Raw genomic sequence first — 25,496 nt, forward strand, 5'->3', positions numbered from 1 at the left:
AAATCTAATTACTTGGGCCTGTCTCTTTTCTTCCTTTGGCCTTTTAGATCTTAGCTCCAAATGTACTTTTATTAGATAACTATGTGAATTATGAGGAACATAACTAAGTCATTTATCCATGCATTTTCTGCCTTGTAAAATATATGTGTCAAGTGATATTCTTAGCCTAGTTCCTTCCTGCTATCTGATACCATTTTGGACTAACAGTTGATTTGTGCTAAGTGAATGCAAACTAATACCAGTCTAGGTCATACTTATGTAAATCTGATACCCTAAAAATAAGTCATCCATATGTGGGCAGTTCATACTGTTTGTGGCATTATGTTGCTATAAAACCATGTTTTATAGCAGATCATATTTTCCCATAGGAACTGTTATAATTGTGGGTTGTATTCCTGACCAAGAAATTGACATCAAATAAAGCATGGATATGGACAAAAGAGATGTCACAAAAAACAAAAATATGAAAATATTACCTTAATCATAAAATGAAAGTTATGCAGCCAGTGTAGATGACAACCTTTTATTATCTTAAATGATAGCCTTTATGAGTTGCTTTGGCTAAAATAATTTATCACTTCATAACCAACCTTCTAATAATAAACTTCTCTATACTCTGTGAGGTTGAGTCCATACCTCATCTTTTGGGCTCTAGTAGCACCTACCAGAGTTTGTGCTTTGCTAGCATGATCTTTGAGATCCCAAGACCTCTGTCATGATACATTTAAGATTTCAGTGGAAAACAAAAGCCATATGTATCTAAAATTAATAAAAAATACTTAAACTATTTCAAGTCCTGTAAAATGAGCATAAATGCATGACATACATACAAAGATCCCCAGTTTGCCATACATAATGTGTGCAAACACATGACCACAAATCTACTGTATCATAAATTTAATAGTATTTTTTGCATATTACCTTAAAATAATTGTAGTTGAGAATCCAAAGGATTCAGTTAAATGAACATTTATGTGCCCACTATGTGTAAAACAATTTGTTTGGCACTGATGTATAGATAAAATGGGATAATTTCTTGCCCTAAAGGATTTTGCTTTCCACTGAAGTGATACACCATGTCCGAAAATACTTGCACTTTAGTATGAGGGAAATTAAAGGAGACGATACCAACAAATGATAAGAAGGAGTAGACTAGAGGGTGAAGCGTTCTAAGAGGAGTGGCAACTCCTTCTGCCGAGTTAGACTAGATGACCTTTGAAATCCCATTTATTTCTTAGAATCCATTTGGACTAGCCCTTATATTTTTAAAGCAAGTATTAAGTATCAATAAAACCAAACATACTTTGCAGCTAAAATTAATTTCAGTGCATAAAATGCCATAATATATCACTGCCTCAGTCTCCAGCATCTTTGTCAATTTACTGTCCTTGACTTTTCCTATTTCATGTTTGTAGTTCATGTGTACTATTCATTTGGTTCTTTTTCTTACTTTGCATTATTCATAAAAGTCTTTTCTGTATTCCTCATACTTATCTTAGTTGCATCATAGTATTCCATTTCATTAATGCCCTGCATTTTTAAAAATCATTTTCTAGCTTTTGAACATTTAGATTGATTCTACTATCTTGCAATTAAAAATTACATTGCTGTGAAGATCTTTAAACAGAGAGCTCTTTGCTTGTTTTTATTAACGTTTACAGGCAACATTCCCAATAGCATTGTGATTACTGGATCAAAGGATTTGGTTTTGGTGTTGTGGGTTTTGTTTTTGTTTTTTAACTTTTGTTATGCACTGTTAGATTGCTTACTGAAAAAATTATTCATTTGGGGCAGCTAGGTGGCGTAGTGGATAGAGCTCTGGGCTTGGAGTCAGGAGGACCAGAGTTCAAATGCGGCCTCAGACACTTGACACTTACTAGCTGTGTGACCTTGGGCAAGTCACTTAATCCCAACTGCCAAGAAAGAAAGAAAGAAATGTATGTTTGTATCATTTAGACAGTTCATTATAGAGCAGGAGTTATTGTTTCAGATTTTCAATAATTCCTTAAAGGGGAAAGTAAAAACAGTCTGGAAAACTGGCTACAAAATCAGAGTTGGAAGAGATTTCGGAGGTCATCTGGTCCAGCCTTCACAGGATCCCTGACAAGTGGTCTCACACCTTCCACTTGAAGACCTACCAATAATGATGAAGAATATGTTGCCCCATTAGGCAGTCCATTCTTTTAACAGCTCTTTACTTTTAGGAAATTCTGAATCTCCCAAGGCAAGCACAGATCTCATCTCTTTTCTTATATGAAAGCCCTTTAAATGTTTGAAGACAGATACAATAGCCTCTAAGTCCCCTCTCCTCCAAGTTAATTATTCTGTCCTTATAGCTTCATTCAAAATTCCATTCATTCTTTTAAAAATTATAAAAGTACTGGATAAATCACAAATTGTTATTTGAATGTAAGTTCCTGTTACTTAAAAGTGACCTAAAAATTTGGAGGCCTCAAAATGTAAGGACTTGCAGGGTCATGGGCTTTCTTGAATCTGGTCCTTTCTTTGTCTTCATTTCTTTACTATCCCCAAATACTTATTAGTAAATACCTTTGAGGTTTGTAGGATGCAGAAGGACAATCAGACTATTTCATTAGGGGGTGTTTAACTTTGATTATTTGGAGATACATATTAGAGTTTTAAATTTAAAAATAGGCTATCCCATCACTGCTATAGAAATCATGGAATAAGTGATTGAAGACAAGTAAAATGGCTAAGTTCTAGAGACTATATATGTAGATGAAAAAGTGGGGATTACTTGTAATATTTTCACATTTATAGATTGTGTACACCTGTACATGTTCTTTATTTATAATTTATATTTTGGCTACTTTGTTTATTCTAAAAGTTCAAGCGTGGGCTACCCAGGATGGATTTTATTTAAATTATGTTGACATAAAATCATAAGGGCAGATTCAATTTATCAGCTTTTTCATTGGAAAATAGAATTTTTATGTAATTTTAACATGTATTCTTTGTAACCAATTGATAGATTTAGGATTTTATTTTAGGAGGTAAACACTGTATATTTTAAAGCAGTGACTTATTTTGCTATTTTTTCAGATTACTCTTGCAGCTGCATCAGAAATCTGAGCGGGATGACTTGGTTATTTTATTTACCAAAGCTGATTGAAGCAGATACATGTGAAGTCATTGGGAGGTGAACCATCTCCAATTCAACAGGTTAATCATGGATATTTGGGGGAATATTTTTGTCACATGTATTAGGTGGATAATAGCCACCCAAAACACATTTACCTAAAACCAACTTTGATTGTCAGGATATTTTTCTTCAATAACAAGCCTGGTGTAATAGATAAAAAGCTAGCCTTGAAGTCAGGAATCCTTGCTTCTGACACATATGGTCTATATGACAGGGGCCAAGTCGTTTAACTTATCAGTGCTCCAGGCAGATCTCTAAGATTATAAATTGTACAGCATTTGCAGATTTATGTTGGAAGGAGTTTCCTCACAATGAAATCACAGGTCTGTGCCCTACCCCTCAACAACAATAACAAAATAACCATAATCCTAAATTATTTTTAACCACAGTTAATAAAAAAAAATTTAAACTATTTTAATTAATGTGTTAGTGTGAGTGTAAGTTGTCCTTTTCCTTCAAGTCTAGCTTTTATAAAAATCTAAGCATAGCCTAAGATTGGTTTTGTTTTACACTATGTCACTAAATATTTGCTTTCTTTAAAAGATGTACCATTTTAGGAGTGTGGTCTGTAGTTGGAGAAATACACTAAATGAAATATGTATTTAAAGCTGAAATTAAATCTGTTCTAACCAGTGATAGAATCATAAAAATATTAGCTGAAAGAGAGGATGGCCATCATTTCTAGTTATTTCTGAGGATGCAAATGGAAGATTTGATAACTAAAATTAAGCATCTTTTTAACAGTTAAGTGAAGTGACTTCTTGATACTTATAGGAGCTCAAAAAATTTTACCCTTATAGTGCTTGGCTGATATGTGACCCAATGTAAATTTTCCCCAAAAGACTGTGAAATTCCTTGTTGCACAAATTATCTTTTTATAGGCGTAATTGTAAGAAAATCTTTTAAATAAGAAAACCATGTCACCTCCATGCCGTGATAGAGTCTAGGTCTTTATTAATAGAGGATAAAAACTGTGTATGTCTGGAATTAATTAAAAATGGTAAATAATGATGTAATAAAAACTAGAAATGTAGGGAGGAAATGGGAATCAGGAAAAACCACCATGATTACAAAAAGAAAAGTACAACCCACCCTACCTTAAGCAAAATTTTTGTCTGTATAAGCAAGCTCTCAACTAAGGAACTTACTGGGAATTGTAGACCCAACATTTAACAGTCTAACTAGAGAACTGTGTGAAGAAGGAAAAAAAAGAAATTTTAAATAACATAAATCCCTTTTGGAGCTGATTAGTGACAAATTAAAAAAAGAAATGATGGCTGCTGTGTGTGGAGTGGTTATACCACAATTATATAATCTCATCATTTGAGACCGAGCTGGAATCCAGATTAGAGAAGAATAGTAGTCTAGAAAGGATTTTTGGATGTGCCTTTTTGGGGACTTATGAGGTATAACTGAAGGGAAAATATATACATGGAAGCCTCTAAGTTTCTGCAATTGTATTTTGTATAATTAATAGAACTATATAGCTTTTCTGACTTCCTGGCTGGTTTATTGAAATCCCAAGCCTTGTTAAGGTTTTTTGGCCCCAGGAGGTGATGTATTGAGAAGAGTTGGCATTGTATATATGTGTATTATTTTGGATATGAAGTGCTGATTACTTGCATGGGCTTTGCACTTTTCAAAGCTCTTTTTAGCATATTAGTCCATCCTTTCTTGTTTCTTGTTCTGCTTACCTCGGAAGTAGTAGTTTCACCATTTTACTGGTGAGGAAACTGAGGCAAGTGACTTAGAGTGCTAATAACTAATGAAAGAACTGGAACTTAAATAAACCAAGGGTTCTTGATTCCTAGTCTATTATTGCTTCCCCTACATAGCAAAATCTGTAAATATGTGTAGCCCCATGTTAGCACAGATGCCCCTGGCACTAAGGGCCTAAGTTACTTTATTGAAGAAAAGAAGTAGTCAAGCTTCTTTTGGCTCTAACCTCCACCCTGAAACCTGTGGAAACTCTTTAGCACTGCAGAGCCTTGTGAGCTGGTATTAATTTCTCACTTGTGTGAAGTCATTGGCCACAATGTATTAGATGGAAAGTTTTTTTGTTAAAGGAAAAGGTAACATTATGTATTCTCTAACAAGTAAATTTTAGTAACCCTGATGGAGTTTTTCCCAGTGTAACAGTTCCAGCATGAAGAATTTTCTCATGGGAATCTTTTATGAGCTGTTCTTAAAGCAACAGTCTACTGGCCTTGCTTCCACATAAGCGTTCTAAAAATTGTGAGGTGGCTCCTGCTGTTGTACTTGGGACCTTGCTGCAGTCCTCAGCTAAAGTCTTCTTAGGTTGATGTTCTTGCAGGGTACCCAGAGCTTTCCCTGAGTACCCGATATATCCTAAAAGGAAATACTAAGGGTTCTTCTGGTCTGCCTACAAGCTAGCAGTGATGTGCCAGACCAGGAATTTCCCCTGATTGATGATTATCTTCTCCTGCTCTCAATTCTACTACTCTGAATACCTGAACAGAGACTTGTTATGACCAGGGCCTTGGTCACCCTGATAGAGTGACACACATTGTGATTCTCTTTGTAGATAGAATAACTGAAGACATAACTAAAACCTTACCTCAATCTGTTTTGATATTTGAGTTTCAACACATTTTATTTCTTTCTAGTCTAGAGGTTGACAGAGCACCTTAATTCTTTGCCAATTTATTCTCCTTTGTACTTGTTTAAAATTAGTCAAATTTCCCATCCCCTAGTTATCTCAGTAGTCCTAAAAAACTGTACAAGAGTCTCTGAAATCGGGTTGGGGAAGTGGAAGTCAGAGCATTGAATTTTGGGTTTTATTAAAAAAAAAAAAAAGAATAAGCAATCTCTGTAGTTTAAAGACTACAAGCCTGGGAGTTGGAGAAAGGCATGCACATAACATGGTATAGTGGAATGAGAATTAACTCTGGAGTCCTGTAGTCAGAGGACCTGGGTTCATATCCTACCTTTAATATTTACTGCCTATGTGACCTTGGGCAAGTCACTTAACCTCCCTGGGAGTCAGTTTCCTCATCTGTAAAATGAGGAGAGATTGGTCTAGAAAGTCTCTGAAGTGTCTTCCAGTTCTAGATTTCTGGTCCTATGACTACATAGCCTTGGGCCTGTTGTCATGCTAATTGGCTATTAATGTACATTTGTCCCATGAGGCAATCTTATTTGGTCTGCTTGACTAACTACTATATGCTTTCTCCCTTCTAAAAACTACCCTCGTGAATATATCCAAGACTTTTTAGCTTATTTTTTTCTAGTGGTCTCTAGGATAGAAGTTCTTAACCTATGATCTGTAAACTTTTAGAAAAATACTTTGCTAACAATTTCAGTATAACTTATTAGCGTTGTAAGTCCTATGCATTTAAAAGCATTATTCTGAGAAACAGTCCATAGTTTTTACCAGATTGCCAAAGGAGTCCATGACACAAAGAAAGTTAAAAACCTCTGTTCTGGAAATTATTTTTAGTGCTTAAGACATAGTAGATTTGACTCTTAGCATATAGCCAGAAGAGCAGATTTGTGGTTCTTTGGAAAGCTGATAATCTCCTACTTAACTACACCCCATCTTTGATAGTAATATGTTTTAAAGAAATCCTTTACTTAATAATGTCCTATTTTTGTTTCAGTTTGTTTCTTCAGATGTTAGCAGTATGCCATTTTAAGTTGCCTGAGTTAAGCATAGTCAATATCCTTCAAAAGCCAAATGACCTTTACACTGAACCACAAGGAGTAGTCATAATTTTTTTTTTGCTTTACTACTTAAATATTGCTTGAAATAAGTGATAGGGAACTGGGATTATCTCTCTTATTCAGAGACTTTCATTGCGGTGATATTCTTTGGCATCAAAATTTGACCTAAATCAGACTTAATGCCATTTAACTGCTGTGAATTTCAAGTAGATTGTTCTTAATTTTAATAACCTGTACTTTTTTTTCCCCTCTATAGTTTTACATGTGGCACCCATAAAAGATGAGGCTGAGAACTCGAAAAGCTTCTCAGCAGTCAAATCAAATTCATACACAACGTGCAGTCAAGGCAAAGAGGAAACATTCAGAGATTGAAGATAGTTTACCTGCGGGAGTAGAAAAAACACAGAAGAATGAAACTGGCTTGTTATCATCAATTAAAAAATTCATTAAGGGAAGCACACCCAAGGTATGGTTTCAGGTCTTACTTAGAATGGTATTTGGTTTAAAAATGCAGAAAATAGGAGCAGAATAACATTATTCAACTTTAGACAACAGTATTGAATACATGCATGGCTATTAATGGTATTACAGATCAAATCTCCTTATAGCACAAATTAAAGAATTAATTTTTTTTTCTTTTTGCTTTACAGTTATGGAATTTTATTTTAATGATTATCAGGTTTAAAGCACTTAATTGGAATTCGAATGAAATAGTCTTTAGTATCTCAGGTGTATTGTATTTTTTCTGTTATACTGAGAAGCTATTTTATGAAAAAGACATGGAGGAGAGAATTTACTGCATCATTTGCAGAAGCAGATTTTGTTGTAACAGGATACATAGATGCTTCTGTGTATGTATGTATGTATGTAAAATAAATGGCCTGAGGGAGCCATAGAGAACATGAAATCTAATGCTTTTATTTTACAGACAGGAAACTTAGGTTTACAGAGGTTACATGACTTGCTCAGGATTGCTCAGTTATTTAATGGTAGAATTGTAACTAAGGAGATCTTTTGACTCTTAAACCAATGCTCCATGATTTCTGGACATGGAGATGTGCTTTTTACAGACTTTTCATAATATTGGGCCTTCTGTATAATTTGTTTGGCCAGTGATGGACATCTGCTTCAGACAATATGGGATAAGAAAAAAGTATTAAAACTCTTAAGTGGAACAGAAGTTGGTAGCCATCATTATGTTAGATTTTTAACAACTTGACCAAGTGCAAAGTTCTTGCTATATAGCATTATTGTATGATCTTAGAATTGGAAGGGAGGTTAACTCAGTTTCCCATCTAATAAAGGAATCCCTCCTACAATATATATTTCCAGGCTACACTTAAATAACTTCCCAGTGATGTCAGAAATTACTGCTTTATTAAGCAGTCTGTTTCCTCTGTTGAACAGCTCTAGTTTTTGGGAACCTCTTCTTCTTCGTCGTCATCTTCTTCTCCTTCTCCTCCTCCGCCGCCTCCTCCTCCTCCTTCCCTGCCTCCTTCTTCTCCACAATTGGGGTTAAGTGACTTGCCCAGAGTCACACACCTAGTGAGTGTTACATGTCTGAGGCCAGATTTGAACTCAGGTTCTCCTGACTCCAGGGCCAGTGTTCTCTCTACTGCGCCCACCTAGCTGTCCCCAGAACCTTTTCTTTACCTAGATCCAAAACCTGCTTTCTTGAAACTGTCATCTGGTGTCCTACCTTCTAGATTTAGAAAAATTGAGATTTAAGATTTTACATGACAACAATTCATGTATTTAAGTGCAGCTGTTATATTCCCCCTTGTTTTTCTCCTTTCCAAGTTAAACATTCTGAGCTCTTTGAAATGTTTACTATGTAACATCATGATAGAATATCCTACGGTTGTAAGGTATACTCCTCCTTTTATTTATCTCTTTCTTTGACCTGTATATCTTTGTTTTTCTCCTTTCCAAGTTAAACATTCTGAGCTCTTTGAAATGTTTACTATGTAACATCATGATGGACTATCCTAAGGTTGTAAGGTGTACTCCTTTTACTTACCCCTTTCCTTGACCTGTATATTTTTGTGTAAATGGCTTTATAAGCCATATTCTTCTGTAATTATTCCTATAAGTTATTTGTATTTGCCTATTAAAAACTTCCCCACTTATGAAGTCAGACATTTTTTGGGCCCTTAGTCAAATGCCTGTGGTGAGGAGAGCTCTAAGATTAGTTGCCCATCTGAAATAAAAAGTCAACTATGGAGTGAACAGCTCTCCTGGTATGGAAGTGATGAAGGTTCCAGGGATCCCCACTTACTGACTAGGAATAGTGATGAGACCTAGATATAACAGGAATAGTGGTGAGATCTGGATGTGCTATGTATGGACGTGCTCTTGAACAAAGATCATGGACACCTTTCTTCCTCCTGCTTTATCCCTAAAGCATAGCAACCTTCCTTTTCCCCCTACCTGCATTCTAACCAACTAAGATCTGGTTGTAGCCTTCTGTCTTCAGTGATTGAGACTTTTGGTGAAATTCTTATCATCTAGTTCTTTAAGAGTTTGTTAAGCAACCTGCCATGTGCAAAGCACTGGGGATACAGAAAGAGAGAGAGTATGATTTTTATAACTAAGTACATATATGATTGTTGGAGAAGGGAGAACACTAACAACTTTGGAGCAGGCAAGGAGGGAGTATAAAGAAAGTCTTCCTTTTTCCTGAGCATTTTCTTCTGCCTGTATTCTCGTATTGATCCTCACCCTGGTTGCCTTATGTTAGGTCTTCAACCTTCCCTTGTACACGTTAAAATATGCTTAATAAAACTCCTATAGTACTTTAAAGTGTTTTCTAGGCTGATTTTTTTTTTTTTGGTGAAAAGCTCCATTAATGATGAAGAACAGCCTAGGACATAGACCCATCACTAGCCCGTTAACCCTTTTCCGGACATCTTGTACTTTTGTTGGTGTACCTCCTAAAGTTTGGTAACTGGAAGACACACTGCCTTGGATGTGGCCTGACTAATGAGCACTAAAATTATGTAAGCTTTTAGATGTCTATGACATGCTTTCTAGAAAAATATAATATGATAGTCTTTGCTGGGTACTCTGGCTCATATTGACCTGCAGTTTAGTCAACTAAAAATTCCAAAGTCTTTTTCTCATTAATTGTTATTAAGCTACTATTAAGAAGGAGTTTTCCTTCATCCTGTACTCTGGTAATTTTTTTTGGTCAAACATTCATGCTAAATTTCATCTTATTAGCTTTTATCCCATTGTTGAGCCTATTAAATTGCATCATCTATAAATTTGATTGGATTCTGTACTTTTATCTTTTCTCTGTGAACAAGAATCTTTTAACAGGACAGAATCCAGGAGAGTGTTGTGTACTAGAAATAGCTCTCCAGGTTGATATTGATCTTAGGATACTGTTATTAACCTAAAAATCTCACTTAACTGCATTATCATCCAGATGGTATTTCCCTATGTTGTCCAAAAAAGAACACTGGAGACTGTTAGATTTAGTAGTAAAATGAAGATACCATGCATTTGTGGTATTCCCCTGACTTGCTTTCTAGTAATTCTGATCAAAAAAGGAAATAATGACATGTCCTTAGTGAACCCGTACTATCTGTGTTCCCTTTCACAGGATTTATATGTGTGTGTACTTCCACCCCCCCTCTATTGATGTTTCAGCTTGTATGGGGTGGGGGGTGGGGATGGGGATGGGGATGGGGAGAAGCATCCTTTAAGTCTCTTAAATTGCCAAAGTTCTTTGAGTTGCAGAATTTTGTTTTAATTTCTTCTCTCTCTGTCTCTTCTCCCCCCCCCCCTTTTTTTTGTTCAGTAGTAGGAATAATAATAGTGCCCTGGGTGTATGCTGGCATTGGTGTGTCAGGATGCTTTTGTTTTAGCTCAGAGGTAGAGCACTGTTTTCTGGATGGAGGAAGGGCAGAGAGTCCCCTTGGATGTCAGAGGTAACCACAGGGGGGAGTTTTGGGGAGCATAGGAGCCCAGAGGGACCAAATTGACCATCTCTCAGTAGTGCCATTTTCAGGCCTCTGCATTCTCTTTTGGGCGGGAGCTGGGCTGCAGCCAGGTTAAGCCTCAATCTTTGATGCTGCGGGTATGCTATTGAGCTACAGGGAATCTTTGTTCTACCTTTGGATTAGGGAAGATAAAACAGCATTGGGGAAATGTAGGACCTTTCAGATACTTCCTGTGAGAGTTGGTTTTGAGAAATATGAGAGTCTATGCCTTTTTTGTTTGAGGTAGAACCAAGAGTTCTAGGAATTTCCTGGATTTTGATCATTATGGAGGTAGTTGAGAAGCATAGGCTGTGAGTCTTTTCAGGCATGGCTACTCTGGGAGGACAGCCAGGTCAAGTGGATCATATCTAGGTAAGTGTCAGCCCTAGGACAGCCATGGCTACCTGATCAATGTCTCTGTATGTTTCTTTGATACTTTCTTTTTTCTGTTCCAGTTGCATCTTTCCTCTTTATTCTTGATGGGATGTAGTAGTACTTTTATTCTCAGTTTATTAACCCATATTTCTAAAACCCTATTCTAGAACTTTTTTCGTTTAGATTTTTTTTTTATTAAAAGTCAAATTCTTATTCAGATTTTGGCAGTAGTCAGTTATATAGTAGTCTTGAAAAATAGTTTTGTAACCCAGCAGCTTTGACATTGCATAATTATACTGTCTTTGTTCAGTATTTTTATGCTGAACTACATGTAAGGTGTTAAAAGAATTAGTAATTCAGTGTGAAATTTTTTAATCATTTTACCTATTAACCATCAATGAGGATTTGTTAGGCAATGTGCCAGGCACTGTTCTAGATCTTGGGGATACAAATACAGAAGATGAAAGAATTCCTATTCACAAGGAACTCACATTATAATAGGGAAGGCAACAAATGCGTGTGTGTGTGTGTGTGTGTGTAAGTATATCTACATATATCATATATTGTGTATATTTTATGTGCGTATGTTATAAAGAGAAAAATACAAAGTAGTTAAATAGAAGGTAGTTTTGGAAAGAGAACATAAGTAGTTGAAAGGAATCAGAAGTTTCATGTAGAAGGTATTGCTTGAACTGTGTCTTGAAGGGAGAGAGAGATTATTGAATCTGAGGCTTTTGGAATAATGTTTAATAGCTTTTATGTGCAAATAAGCTGTTTGAGCAAAAATAGTATCCTTTTTAAGTCCTTTGCGATAGCATCTCATAAAGTAGCATGCATAGGATAGGTGTTGATTCGTTAATTATTCAATAATATTTGAAAAAGTAAAAATAATGACATTATTTTGAAGGTATAAAAGTGACCCTTTGACCTTCTTGATTCTCCTCCTAGTTCCCTGACCTCTCCTCAGTCTCCCTTACAGGATCAGTGGAGATCCTTTACCTGATCTCTTTCACCCCTTCATATGCATTAAGTTTAGTTATTTCCCAAGTGTATGTTACAGGCCCTCTTTTCTCTCTGTATATTTTCTCCCTTGGCAGTCTCAACTGTCATCAATTACATGTCATCTGTATAGATGACTTAGTATAGGAGGTTTCCAATAGATGAAATTTAATGGGGACATTTAGACCAAAAAAATGTAACCTGAGTACAAGATAAAGGAGAATTCCATCTTAATAGTGGTTTAATAACAGCTAATGAGAAAACAAACTTTGAAACTTTGGTTGTCTAAACTGCAGAGCAGTAGATGAGTCAAAGTATGACATAGCAGTTTAAAAGCTTACACGATTTTAGTACTCATTAGTCAGGCCACATCCAAGGTAGTGTTTTCACTTCTGGGTGCCACATTTTAAGAGGGACACCAGCAGAATAGAAGATGGCTAGAAAAAGGTTAATAGGCTAGTGATGGGTCTTGTGTCATAGTCTATTCCTTAGGACTAATGGAGGTTTTCACTAAAGAATCAGCCCAGTTCTTCTCAGGTGAACTGACCTGCTAGCTGTTCTCCATACACAATATATTTTATATTTTAAACCTTTGTAGAAGTGGTGCTCCATTGTCTAGGATTCCTCATCACCTTTACCTCAAAATCACTAGTTTCCTTTCCTAGCCTAAGTGTGATGAACAGTGGACCTTTCTTGATTTTCCCCCTGTATTTCACTTCTCCTTTTCCCCATTTTCTCAGTGTCTCTTTGTGTATGTATGTGTGTATGTGTACATATTTGTGTATGTGTGTAAAACACATATTCTTGATATACATACATATATACATACCTCCATACCTTTAGTGCCTTTACCTTTAAATCCTGTCTTCTTTCCACTGCACAGTTGTCTGAGTGTTAGGAACAGCCTGTAGATGGCATCATTTCCTTGGTATCTCCTAGGTATCTTCTACTATTCATTGTTTTTTTTTTTTAAAAAGCTAGTAGATTTGTACAGATTGACTTAATTTATAAGGGGCTGAGTTCTTATTTGGAGGAACATAAAGAAAATGTGTTTTTAAAAGGAATACACTCAGTGTTGAATTAGAATAACTTTACCAAATTTAATTCTTTTAGTGTGATGTTACCAGAAAGTCTCTCTGAAATTCCCTTTTAAATTGCTTCACAATTAATTGTATTGTAAATTATTTTATTTACATTAAGGTTCATATAATATACATCTGTTACACAGGAGGTACTAGGCTCTGTCTTTTTCCCTGAATAAAAAGATAATTTTAAAATGTATATTGGCTTACTTTAAAAATGTCATGTTTCTACAGTCTTGGATCGTCAGAATTTCTGATATAGTCCTAAGATTTTGTTTTCTGAATAATGTATCACTGAAAGTTGAAAAGATAGTTTGCTTAGTTCTTTTCTTGTTGTAATGACATTCTTTGTTATTACACAAAATTTCAGAATTGAATGGAATTTGAGAGGCAATATTGTCCAATCTATGCCAGAAAAGGGATCTTCTCTCCAGTAGATCTAACAAGCAATCATTCATCCTTTGCTTGAAGACTTCCCATGAAGGAAAATCCTCTACATGAAGAAAACCCTCTCACTACTTTGAACATTTCACACCTAAATTTACTGCTTTGCAGCTTCCCATTGTGCCTAGTTCTAGACTCTGGAACCCATTGAAAAACAGTGAATTCCTTTTTCCAAGTGGCAGCCCTTCAAATATTTGAAGAAAGCTATCATGTCCCTTCCTAAGTCTTTTTCTTCTCCAGGCTAAACATGCCTAGTGTCTTTGTCCAATTTTTGTATACCATGGGCTTAGAGCCCTTCCTCCTAATGGATTCTTTTCACCTAGCTATCGGTGTCCTTCCTATTGTGTGGTACCAAGAACTAAGCATTCGGGATACTATATCTCTGTTCATATAGCCTAAGCCCGGATTAGCTTCCTTTTCTTCCATATCACACTATTGACTAATATCGTGTTTACAATCCACTAAAATATCCAGCTCCTTTTCAGAACCTTGCCATTTCTTCACATTTTGTACTTATGAAGTTTTTTTTTTACTACAAATGTGAAAGTTTAATATTTAGTCTTGTACTGATTTAACCCAGTATGCTAGGAATCCCAACTTTGATCCAATGTGTTAACTAATCCTTCCTAAGTTAATGCCTTCCTGGCAATATTCTTAATAGACTCTGCCATACTTTTGTATTTATACTGTTGTCTGCCCTTGCCTCCAACTTCTATTTCATATATTTTTAAAATCTAGGGCCCCTGCCCCAAACATGTATGGCTCGATATGGATATAGATATCTTTAGTCTTTTTCTTTTCATTGGAACTGATTTTCTTTATGTCCTCACAGTTCAATTTTTGAGCTTGCCATCTCTGAATTCCCCTGGAAATATTTAGTACACAGGCTCTTATCTATCCTTCCTCTGTACCCTTGGAAATCTGTTGTCCTCAGTCTAGGGCCATGTCAGATTATGTCTGGCTTTCCTCTATCACAAATTTTAAGATAAAAGTGCTCACTTCCTCCAAAGCTTCCCATCATTTCCATCCCAGCAACCAATTCTTCCCTATTGGCGAAAGTATATCTTCCATTTTTTTGAAGGAGGGAGATTATCATTTTAGCAAGGCAAGAAACTTCATATATATATAGAGAGAGAGAAACACAGACCTAACTGATGTGTGGACAATTGAATTCTTTTAACATAAGTATTTCTGTTTCTACCTCCTGATTTTTACTCAAAATCTCCTACTTGATTCTCTATGTTGTAAGTTCCTCAAGATCAGGAAGTATCTTTTTCCTTTTTGTGTATCCCCAGTGCTTAACATGTGTCTGGCAAATAGTAGGTACTTAATAAATGCTTATTCAAGCACTTATTAACTCAGCCTCACTTGAGTATGTCTTCTTAATATACAGTGCTTTCCAGTCCTTCCATTCCATTTTCTACTTATGAGTTATGAGCCTCACCCCCAACCAAGTCCATGTTTTACTAACCAAATCAAACTTGCCTTCTTTCAGTGTAGGGTTTCTAGTTTATCTTAATTGTTAGTCATGCTTTGTGTATTTGTGTATGGCTTTATGAGGCCATGGATTTTATTGCTAATTTCTTTCTTAGATTTTGATTCCTGTGAATTTCTAGGTATATGAACTATTTTTTTTAATCACACTTTGATATCCACAAAGTACTTTCGTCCCAATAGCCCTGAGAGGTAGATAGTACAAGTATTATTATCCCTACCTGACAGATAAGAATATTGAGGTCTACAAAGGTTAAAGCACTTAAACGCAACAATACAGTTAATTAGAGTTGGAATAGCAAGGTGGCCCAGTGGATAAAGTGCTGGGCCTAGAGTCAGGAAGACTCACTTTCCTGGGTTCAAATCTAGCCCTAGACACTTACTAGCTGTGTGACTTTGGGCACTTTCACTTAACCCTGTTTGCCTCAGTTTCCTCATCTGTAAAAGTTGTTGGAGAAGAAAAGGGCACACCACTCCTTTGTCTTTGCCAAGAAAACCCAAATAGGATTACAGTGAGTGAGACGTGACTGGGGGAGAAAAACGACTGAACAACAATAGAGTTGGAGTCAGAAGCTCTGGATTTGAATTTGATTCTGCTCTTCATTACTCATGATCTTGGACAACTCATCTCTCCCCTCTATTTCTTCTCCCATACTTCCCTCTCTCTCTCTCTCCTCTCTTCTCTTAAGATCCCTTCTTTGGATGAGATTTCAGACTTGTTAAATCCATATGATTGAATCTCCATTTGTGAAAGTAAAAACTCTTTTTTCCTGCTACTTTTCCTGGACTATTATGTCTGTGCTGCTTTTCAACCCTGCCCCTTTTTAAGCTTTGTTTTCATCTGCCTTTATATTCTCTGGGACCTCAGTACTGTTGTTTACGAATTCCCTTGCATTCTACATCTCTTCATCTTACGTTGTTTCTAACTTGTTCATGAAGCCCTTCCTGATCTCCCTAACTACTAGTGCTGACTTCCCTCCCAAACTACTTTGTTTTTAACTACTTTGCATATATTTGTATTAATTCTCTTCATAGTTAGTGAGGAATTGTTTATTCTTATGTATATTCTTATGTTTGTTTACTATCTCCCTGATTGGAAGATAGTTATTGCCAGTAGAGACTGTCTCATTCTTTGTTCCTGTATCCCCAGGATCTACTACAGTACCTGATACATGGTATAGGCTTAATAATAATGCTTCTTGGGGCATCTACATGGCACAGTGGATAGGACACTGGCCCTGGAGTTAGGAGGACCTGAGTTGAAATGTGGCCTACTCACATAAATGTCATCCATTCCTACTCCATGCTGCTTTATACTACAGAGAATTGAGTCTTCTATAAATTCCTATTTTCTAATCTCGTCATCAGGAAGACCTGAGTTCAAATTTGGCCTCAGACACTTACTAGCTATGTGACCCTGGGCAAGTCACTTAATCTCTGTTTGTCTTAAGCCACTGGAGAAGGAAATGGTAAACCACTTCAGTATCTTTGCCAAGAAAACCTCATGAACAGTATGACCCATGAGGTCACAAAGAGTCAGATACAACTGAATAACAATGACAATCCCATACGGTCCCCACTGCTGCAGTAGAAATCCTTTTTTACCCTAATTGACTTTATCACATTCCCTTCAGATGTTATTCTAAAATAACTCTTTTTTTCCTCAATCCCTAACACTCCCCAAATCCTTTCTCTCAGCAGATGACTCCACTTTCTACTTAACTGAGAAAATCAAGGCTATCACCATGTTCTATCTATCTCATTTACCCTGCTTCACACTTCAAAATACTTCCAATTCACCTGTATGTATCTTATTTGTATATAGTTGTTGCATATTGTTTTCTCTGATTAGAACATGAACTCTTTGGGGACAGCTAGGTGGCACAGTGCATAGAGCACCAGCCCTGTATTCAGAAAGACCTCAGTTCAACCTGGCCTCAGACATATAGCAGTCACTAGCTGTATGATCCTGGGCAAGTCACTTAACCCTGTTGCCTAAAGAAAAAAGAATATGAACTCTTTGATAATGGGCATTATTTTTTTTTTTGCTTAGTATTACTTGTATTTAGCACAGTGCCTGACACTTATTAACTGCTTGATAAATACTTGTTAACTGATATATCTTCACCTATATTCTTCTCTTTTGATCAGTCTTTAAAGAAGATGTCTTTCTTGTCAAGGTCAATCTTTCTACTTGTGCCTTCAGTCCTACTGACCTCTGTCTCCTAGAGCTTGCCTCATCTTATTCTCTTATTTTTAGTCTTATTCTATTAACTAGCTCTTTCCCATATCTTAGGGCTTGGCAAGAAGATTAAATGTGTGATTGCTGAGGTTGTTTCTGGGCTTTTTGACCTAGTGTTACACTGGCTAAATTTCCACAAGAAATGGTGGTAGCCCATGTTGATATATTTTTCTATATCCCTGTGACATTTTTTGGTCTCCCATTTTTTGAATAATTCATTTTGGAGTTGTTTTCATTGCATGTTGGACATAGTACCCAAGGAAATTCAAAAACAACAACAACCAGAAGCCAGTCTACCAACAAGCATTTAAGTGCTCTCTATGTGCTATCCTAGGCACTGGTGATAGAAGTAAAAAAAAAAATAATCCCTGCTGGAAAAGACCTTGCATTCTAATGGGGTAGACAGCAAATATATATATATATATATATATATACACACACACACACACATACAGTATAAATATTAAGTCAATAAATGTAAATATATACAGAGTACTTAAATACAACGTAATTTCAGAGGCAGGGCACTAGTAATTGGGGAGATAAGGAAGTGTTTTATCATGGTGACACTTAAACTACCTCTTAAAAAAAAAAAGATTTTTTGAGGCAGGTGTAAGGAGAAAAATATTCTAGGTATGTAGGATGGCCAGTACAAATGTATGGAGATAAGAGATGGGGTGTCGTGTGAAGAACAGAGAGAAAGCCAGTTTGTCTAAACTGCAGTGTCTCGGTCATAGTAATGTCCAGTGAGGCTGGACAGATAGGTTGGGGCCAAATTGTGAAAGGTCTCTTAATATACCAAAATGTTCATGGTACTTTTTGCCATAGCAAAAAGCAGGAAACAGGGGCAGCTAGGTGGCACAGTGGATAGAGTACTGGCCCTGAAGTCAGGAGTACCAACAGCTTGTTTAATAAATTAAAAGATGGTTTTTAACTGTGTGATCCTGAAGACCCTCTTTTTCTTTTTGTGCTGCTGTTTCATTGTCACAACAAAAGCAAAAGGTAGCCATACAGTCTTAAGCAAATCTGACCTCAGACCAAACACTTGACACTTCTTATAAGGCTGTGTGACCCTGGGCAAGTCAGTTAACCCCAATTGCCTAAAGAAAAAAAAAACTGGAAAGAAAGTAGGTACCCAGCGATTAAGGAATGGTTAAAGAAAATATGGTCCATTAATGTAAGATTGTTATATTGCATTGTAAGAACAATTCAGAAATTCAAAGAAATATGGAAAGACTTTTGTATAAACTAATAAGTGAAGAAAAAACAGAACTATGAAGAAAATATACACAGTAACTTCAATAATATAATTGAAACTCATTAAAAGGCAGCAAAACTCCAATTCACTGCGATGACAAATCTTGAGAGAACAGATAATCCTCCTCTCAGTAGAAAGGAGACTATGTATGTCTTATATTCCATGACAATGGAATGTTGCTTCCATTATCAGATGCAGTTGGTTAGAATGGTTTAACTCTAGAATTTATCAAAAAGTGAATAATATAAAAAAGGAATCAATTAAGCTTTAACAATGAATTCATTTTGCATCTTCTAATTTTTCCCCTAATTTGTTGACTTTGAGCTTTATAGTCACTACACAGACCAAAGTTCAAATCCTACCTTAAATACTTGCTAAGTTTGTGACCTAGACAAGTCGTTGAACCTATCTCTGCCTCAATTTTCCCATCTTTAAAATTGGGATAATAATAATTCTTTTCTTACATAGTTTTTGTGAAGATTAAATGAGATGACATGTATTTTACAAACCCTAGGGCACTGCATAAATGCTAGCTATTATATTTAGACAATTTCAAAATTTATTCTACATCAGTAGCCAGTCTGTTTTATGTCCATTAAAAGATAATGGATTTCTCCTATCTTACTATTATTTGGACTTCACCCTATCTAATATTTTCCAACTGTCTTAAAGATATTATTTAAAATTTATAGGTATAAGGCTTCTGTTTAGTGTATAACCTTTGTCATCTTTTATTTCTTAACCCTGAGCCATATTTTCCAACATTTTTCACCTTTACCTTAAAGTCACTGAGTATCAAGGTATATATTGATTTAATTTGTAAAATCTTAATTGAATTCTTTGTGGATTTCTTTCTTTTCTCCTTTGCAAAATATGTTGGCACATAAGCCCCGGTTACCTATATGGTGATTTTTTTTTTTTATTAAGACAGCCAGATGTGTATGAAATATTTGTTGTTGCTTTTGAGTACACTGTGAAACCATCTTCCCGACTTGTATATTTGCCTTTTCCTGGAAGAGCCTGTGAGCCATCCTTCCCTTTAGCAGCAACTTCTTTATATGTCTTGATTTTATTTATAGTGAAAATGTCAACATTAGTATGATAGAAGTCCTTTGGTAATATGTTGACTTACTGGTCTTTGAACAAAGATGTCATTTCAGATACCAACAGCTTGTTTAATAAATTGAAAGATGGTTTTTAACTGTGTGATCCTGAAGACCCTCTTTTTCCTTTCGTGCTACTCTTTCATTGTCACAACAAAAGCAAAAGGTAGCCATACAGTTTTAAGCATCTTTTTTTTTTACTTTTGTTTCATGGATTGTCATGAACAAAATCTCAGCTAGAGGCATCAGCTGATGACAGGCATCTTTCTACTTAGCTAGTCTAATAACATGCATAGTCTTTTGCAGAGAACATACTTTTTTTGGGGGGAGGGGGTATCTACACTCTAATGGATCATGTCAAAATAGGCATTGCCTCCAGTGGTGCAGGTCTCAACCCATCCACACCTTCTCTTTCATTGTATCCCTTATCTATATTCTCCAATATATTCTCCACAAGGATTCCACACAACATGGTAGGAGCCTTCAACCAGATTTTATGGCATTGCTTGGATACCCAATGCAGCATGCAGACTGTCCATTGTTTATCTATCACTTTGGTTCCAAGGCCAGTCTACCTTCTTTCCTTTTTCTTTTCCAGTCCACCATATCTTTCTGATGACAGCCTTTTCACTGCCTCTACTGCTTACTTGTTCATTTGTATTGGAATTGTTGCAGCTCACTCAAGACCATCAGGTGCCTTTCCCTAGCCCTTTGTGTAACCCTCTAGTTTAGTTCTTTTGGAGTCATAGCAAATTAGTGGAAATACATTGTTAAAAATCAGAGAACATACTTTTAAACCTTTCTGGCATGTGGAACTTGCCAGAGATGGCCTCTGCCATGGTCTTGGAAAACTTGGAATTATCTGCATATCAGGATGGAAGCATTAGAGGTAGATTGTTATCGAAGTAATTGTATAAGTGTTATTAAATAAGGGGTTGTGGTAGAGTTGTTAATAGTAATAATTATAGCTGACATTTAATACTAACTTTAAAAAAGCCTCACCAGATCACCACTTTTTGTATTTATCTTATAAATGGAATTAAGAAAATTCTATCTTTGCCTGTTGTTTTTATTCTTTTGCAAATGAAAATCAGCAAAGGAAATTATAATTTAATTTATACTTTAAGTTAGCATCTAATTAATGTAAGTTATGAGAAGGAAATGCATCATTCAGTTCTGTGGTTTTTTCTTTTACCTTTTAAGGAAGAGAGAGAAAATCCTTCAAAGAGGAGTAGAATAGAACGCGATATAGATAACAACTTGATCACATCAACGCCTCGAACAGGAGAAAGGCCCAATAAACAGATATCTCGAGTAAGACGGAAAAGTCAAGTTAATGGAGGTTTGTTAATATTTATATATTTAATTTATGGGTGGGAAGAGATACCAGTTGAAGGGATTCTGTTCCTTTGTCCGAAACATTTGGTCTTTCTGGATTATAATCATGAGTAACTTCCTTACTGCAGAGATGAGATTAATGCCTCCTTCATATCTTTATAAAAAAGGAACTGATTGATTTTCTAGTTTGAGATTCAAATCTTGGAATGAATCATGGAAAGCTTTCCACCTGCTTTTTGAGTCTTTTGAGGGAATAAAATATGCAACCCTATTTGAACATATTTTTACATTGTATACCAGTTCATTGAGTGTAGACACTAAATTACTCTTTTTAAAATTCATGTATTGCTTCAGTATATCGATGTTTATGCTAAGATGTGAGCATGAAAGAATGTAGTGCCATTCTTAAGAGAATTTTTTCCAAATCCATAAAATAAGAAGGCTAGACTAAATTATTTCTAAGATGCCTTTAAGCTCTGAAAGTCTGTGGATCTTAAGAGTAGTAGCTTCCAAGCTACCCTGCGTGTCAGGATGAAGGAATCATTGATTTTTTTGTTGTTTTTTTTTTTTAAGGGGACAGGAGAAATCTTTTAAGAATTTGTTGTTTTGTTCCCTAGAAGAATATTGATGATAATTATGATCATGAAGACAAATTTTATCAAGTGTTCCCTAACAATTAAATTACTATTTCCTTTTTTAAAAAATCTCTACTGCATTGGATTTGGAGATACAGATGTTGATTAATCTCTGAAATGAGAGATAAATATTAGCTGATCTCTGATCTAGTTCTTTTAGATCAATCTCCAGGTTTAACATACCAACATCCTTAGAATCCCTTAATTTCCCCTAGCACACTGTAAGCTCTTTGAAGATTAAGGATTTTTCATTTTTGACTTTGTTTCCTTAATGCTTGACACATAAGAAGTACTTAATAAATGCTTGTTGAAATCAATTGAATGAATAATGTTAGAAAAACTAATTGTAACTTCTTTTAGTTGGCATAAACATGCATTCAGACCAACATTTTTAACTACTTAACAAAGTTTTAATTTCCTGAAGCAATGATAGTGCTGCTTGAATCAAAGATAAAATTTGTATTTTAAAGTTGTTTCCAGAATCAGAAAATTTTTGTGTTCAAAGAAATATAAGGAAACATTTAGTATGACTACCCTTCCCCCTCCTGTTTCATAATTGAAAAGATCCCCAGAGGTCATTTTTTGTACATATTTAAGGTGCCGTTCAGTATAACATTAGTAAAGATATTAGAAAAGAAAAGGAAGACATAAATTTGTAAAAAGTTTAAGTGCTTTCTGCTGCCAGTTTATTTTCATTCATTCTTGTTCACATGCTTCAGATTTCAGCTGTCTTTCATTATGTGAGAGATAGCATGGTATAGTAGAGAAACACTGGACTTGGATTAGGAAGAAACCTCTGATCAAACTCTGTGGCCATGGGCAAGCCATTTAACTTTCCTTGCTCTCTCACCTGTAAACTGGAGATAATACCTCTATTGCCTACCTCTCACGATTATCATAAGGCTCAGTTGAGATTGTTTATAAATACTTAACATACTTTTAAAAGCCTCATATGTGTCAGTCATTATTCCCTCCATAGAATTCTAGTTTGAATTTGACAAGTATGCTCATTTTAGCTTTTTGTTTGTTTCTGATTTGCTGATACATCTTTCATTAATAGCATAAACTTAATTGGGTAAGTCAGGGAACTTTAACTCTTTAGAGTTTGTTTTCTAACACCTCCATTCTCTGTCACAGCAGTTCCCCCGACTTTTTGATCTCAGGACCCTCTACACTCTTAAAAGTTATTAAGGACTCTTCCCTCTCCTATCTCTCCCTCTCCCCCAAGCTTTTATGTATGTATTATATATCATGTGCTGTATTAGAAATTCAAACATCTTAGCATTATTATTATAAAAATAATTTTGACTTCCAAAAGGGGTCTTGGAGACCTATAGTGGTCCCTGCACCACACTTTGAGAACGACTGCTCTATCGTATTTGCTATTGCTGCTTTTTTTGATTGCATGGACAAATACCTCACTTATTGGAAGTGATTTAATGACCTATTGAGTGAGGATTCCAAAAGTTATCCATAAACTTTTGTAGAAGCTAAAATTTGTTCACTGATGTACGTATATGTGTGTATGTGTGTTCGTGCAACAAATAAACCTGCTATCTTCTATCAAGTGTGCAGTTATTTGTATAAGACAAGGGAAGACATTCAGTGCAAAACACATGGCCACAGTGACCACAGATGCTTATGCATCTTATGCCCTTCTTATTGTCGTAGAGATATGTTGTTTACCCCCAGGGTTTGCTTTAAAAATGCAATAATAATAGTAACATTTTTATAGTGTCTTAAAGTTTACAAATCAGTGCTATACCTCTTTTACTGGTGGGAACTGAAGGGGAGGAAAAAAGGAAAGAAGAGAAAAAGACAAAGAAAAAGAAGAAAAGGAAAAAAGATTTGAAGAACTAAAATGATGAGGAAAACAGTAGGAAATAAGAATACGGTTCTGTCTCATAGTGGACCCATTGAAATAGTGAGCACTAATCATAAGCACTTCCATACTTGATTTTACTTTATTATTAAATTTTCCAGCCCAAATCTGTGCACTTGTGCTAATGTATAACTTATCGGTCCAGTCCATTTTGCCACATAAGTCATGCTGATTCTTTATTTGTCCTTTATACAATAACTATTGCAGGGAGTCTTTAATGCGTGAATGACTTAATTGTCAAACTGAGTCTCAGGTCATATGCATTAGGTTTGTTCTTTATATGTGATGGAAGAATTTGTTTTATTATTTGGGTTGTTTTTGCTTTTGTTTGCTTGCTAAAATTATTAATAATGAAAAAACATTAAGCTCTTACTATGTTCCAGGCACTGGGTAAGTGCTGGGGACACAAAGAAAGGCAAAACCAGAAAAGACTTCTTGCTTAGGTTTGAATTTAGTTCTGAAGCAAGCCAGAGGAACTAAGAAGCTGAACATCTATATGTGTTGTATGTTTGGTAAATTTTTGTTGTATTAAGAATTTTAAATGTAGATGTACCCTCACTTGAAGAAAAATAAAATAAAGAAAAATAAATCCAAACTTTGAAATATACAGAAAAAACCCCTCCAGATTATTTGCTTTACCTAGGATTTTGTCCCAATATTTCTTTAAGGAGTTGATCTGAAATACTTTAAATGACCCATTTTACACAGAGCCCTTTGCCTGCATTATTTTAGAGAAGAATAATTTAGGGTACATTAGTGAAAGGTAGTATTTTATTTTCAGCATAGTTTATGAAGCTTTGTTTTTTTCTTTTTCTCAGAAGCTGGTAGTTATGAAATGACAAATCAACATGTAAAGCAAAATGGAAAACTAGAAGATAATCCTGCCACTGGGAGTCCTCCAAGGACTACATTGTTGGGGACCATTTTTTCTCCTGTCTTCAACTTTTTCTCACCAGCAAATAAAAATGGTAAGTATCAACCATTAAAGATAGTATGGATTAAGGAAGTATATATTTTCAAAGGGTTTCCTAGTTGATACTTTTAAGGTATGTTTGATTTTTTTAATTGCATGTTTTATGACTTACATTACATAAGAACAGCAGTAAAAAATGTTATCAAGGCTTTTTTATGATAGAAAAGGTGGGCTGGTCATATGTTGAGAAGGAAGCGTGACAGACACCCATAGTGCTCTAACTGGTATCTTCATGAAATCAGGAGAAATTGAGGAAGTCCTTTAGCACATTAGCTTGACCCTTGAGGTGAATTTATTAGAGGACACAGATAAAAGTTGCACAGGATAGACCAGCATGGACAGTTACAAACTGTTGTTGTTGGTGACAGCTTCCAAATTGATAAGATAACAGATCTTTTGGAGCACATTAGTTTCTTTGACTTTGTGTTTATCTACACATATACTGTTATTTGATCCCGGTGTATTCATTGGATAAATTTATGATGAATGTCTACTGCGTGTAACGCGTTGTATTAGGCATCACGAAGGATATAAAGAAGAATGGCATGTCCCTCCCTTTGACACAACATAGTCTAGCAGGGAGATCGATAACTATGTGACAACCATAAGGTAGAAGATGATAGTAAAAAGTGCCATAAATATTCAGAAAACAGGCTAGTAGGAGGGCATGTTCATGGCTTCTAAAGAGAGTAAAGTTATGTAATACACAATTTTACCAGAAGAAACATCTTGCTTTCTATATTGCCATACAGCCAATATTTCTAATTACCATTTTGTCAAATGAAAGTTATTCTCATTGGCTACACAAATGGAAAGCCACTGTATTGCCTGTAGCGGA

At 35.6% G+C, this 25,496-nt stretch overlaps 1 protein-coding gene across 4 annotated transcripts in view; it reads left to right on the forward strand.

Annotated features, from left to right (window-relative positions):
• The window catches only part of CTDSPL2 (CTD small phosphatase like 2), a 106,988-nt gene that overhangs the window by 47,803 nt on the left and 33,689 nt on the right, over positions 1-25,496 (forward strand). For 2 of the 4 annotated variants that reach the window (XM_021009309.2, XM_021009310.2), the window contains 4 exons: positions 3,064-3,183; positions 7,104-7,313; positions 21,034-21,172; positions 24,504-24,653. In XM_021009309.2, coding sequence (XP_020864968.1) covers positions 7,128-7,313; positions 21,034-21,172; positions 24,504-24,653 — 475 coding nt within the window. In that variant the 5' untranslated portion in view covers positions 3,064-3,183; positions 7,104-7,127. The remainder of the gene's footprint in view (positions 1-3,063; positions 3,184-7,103; positions 7,314-21,033; positions 21,173-24,503; positions 24,654-25,496) is intronic. The other 2 variants (XM_021009312.2, XM_021009311.2) reach the window with 2 other exon arrangements.

The sequence above is a fragment of the Phascolarctos cinereus genome, unplaced genomic scaffold (genome assembly GCF_003287225.1).
Source record: "Phascolarctos cinereus isolate Bilbo 61053 unplaced genomic scaffold, phaCin_HiC Scaffold_3;HRSCAF=262, whole genome shotgun sequence".
Lineage (NCBI taxonomy): Eukaryota > Metazoa > Chordata > Mammalia > Diprotodontia > Phascolarctidae > Phascolarctos > Phascolarctos cinereus.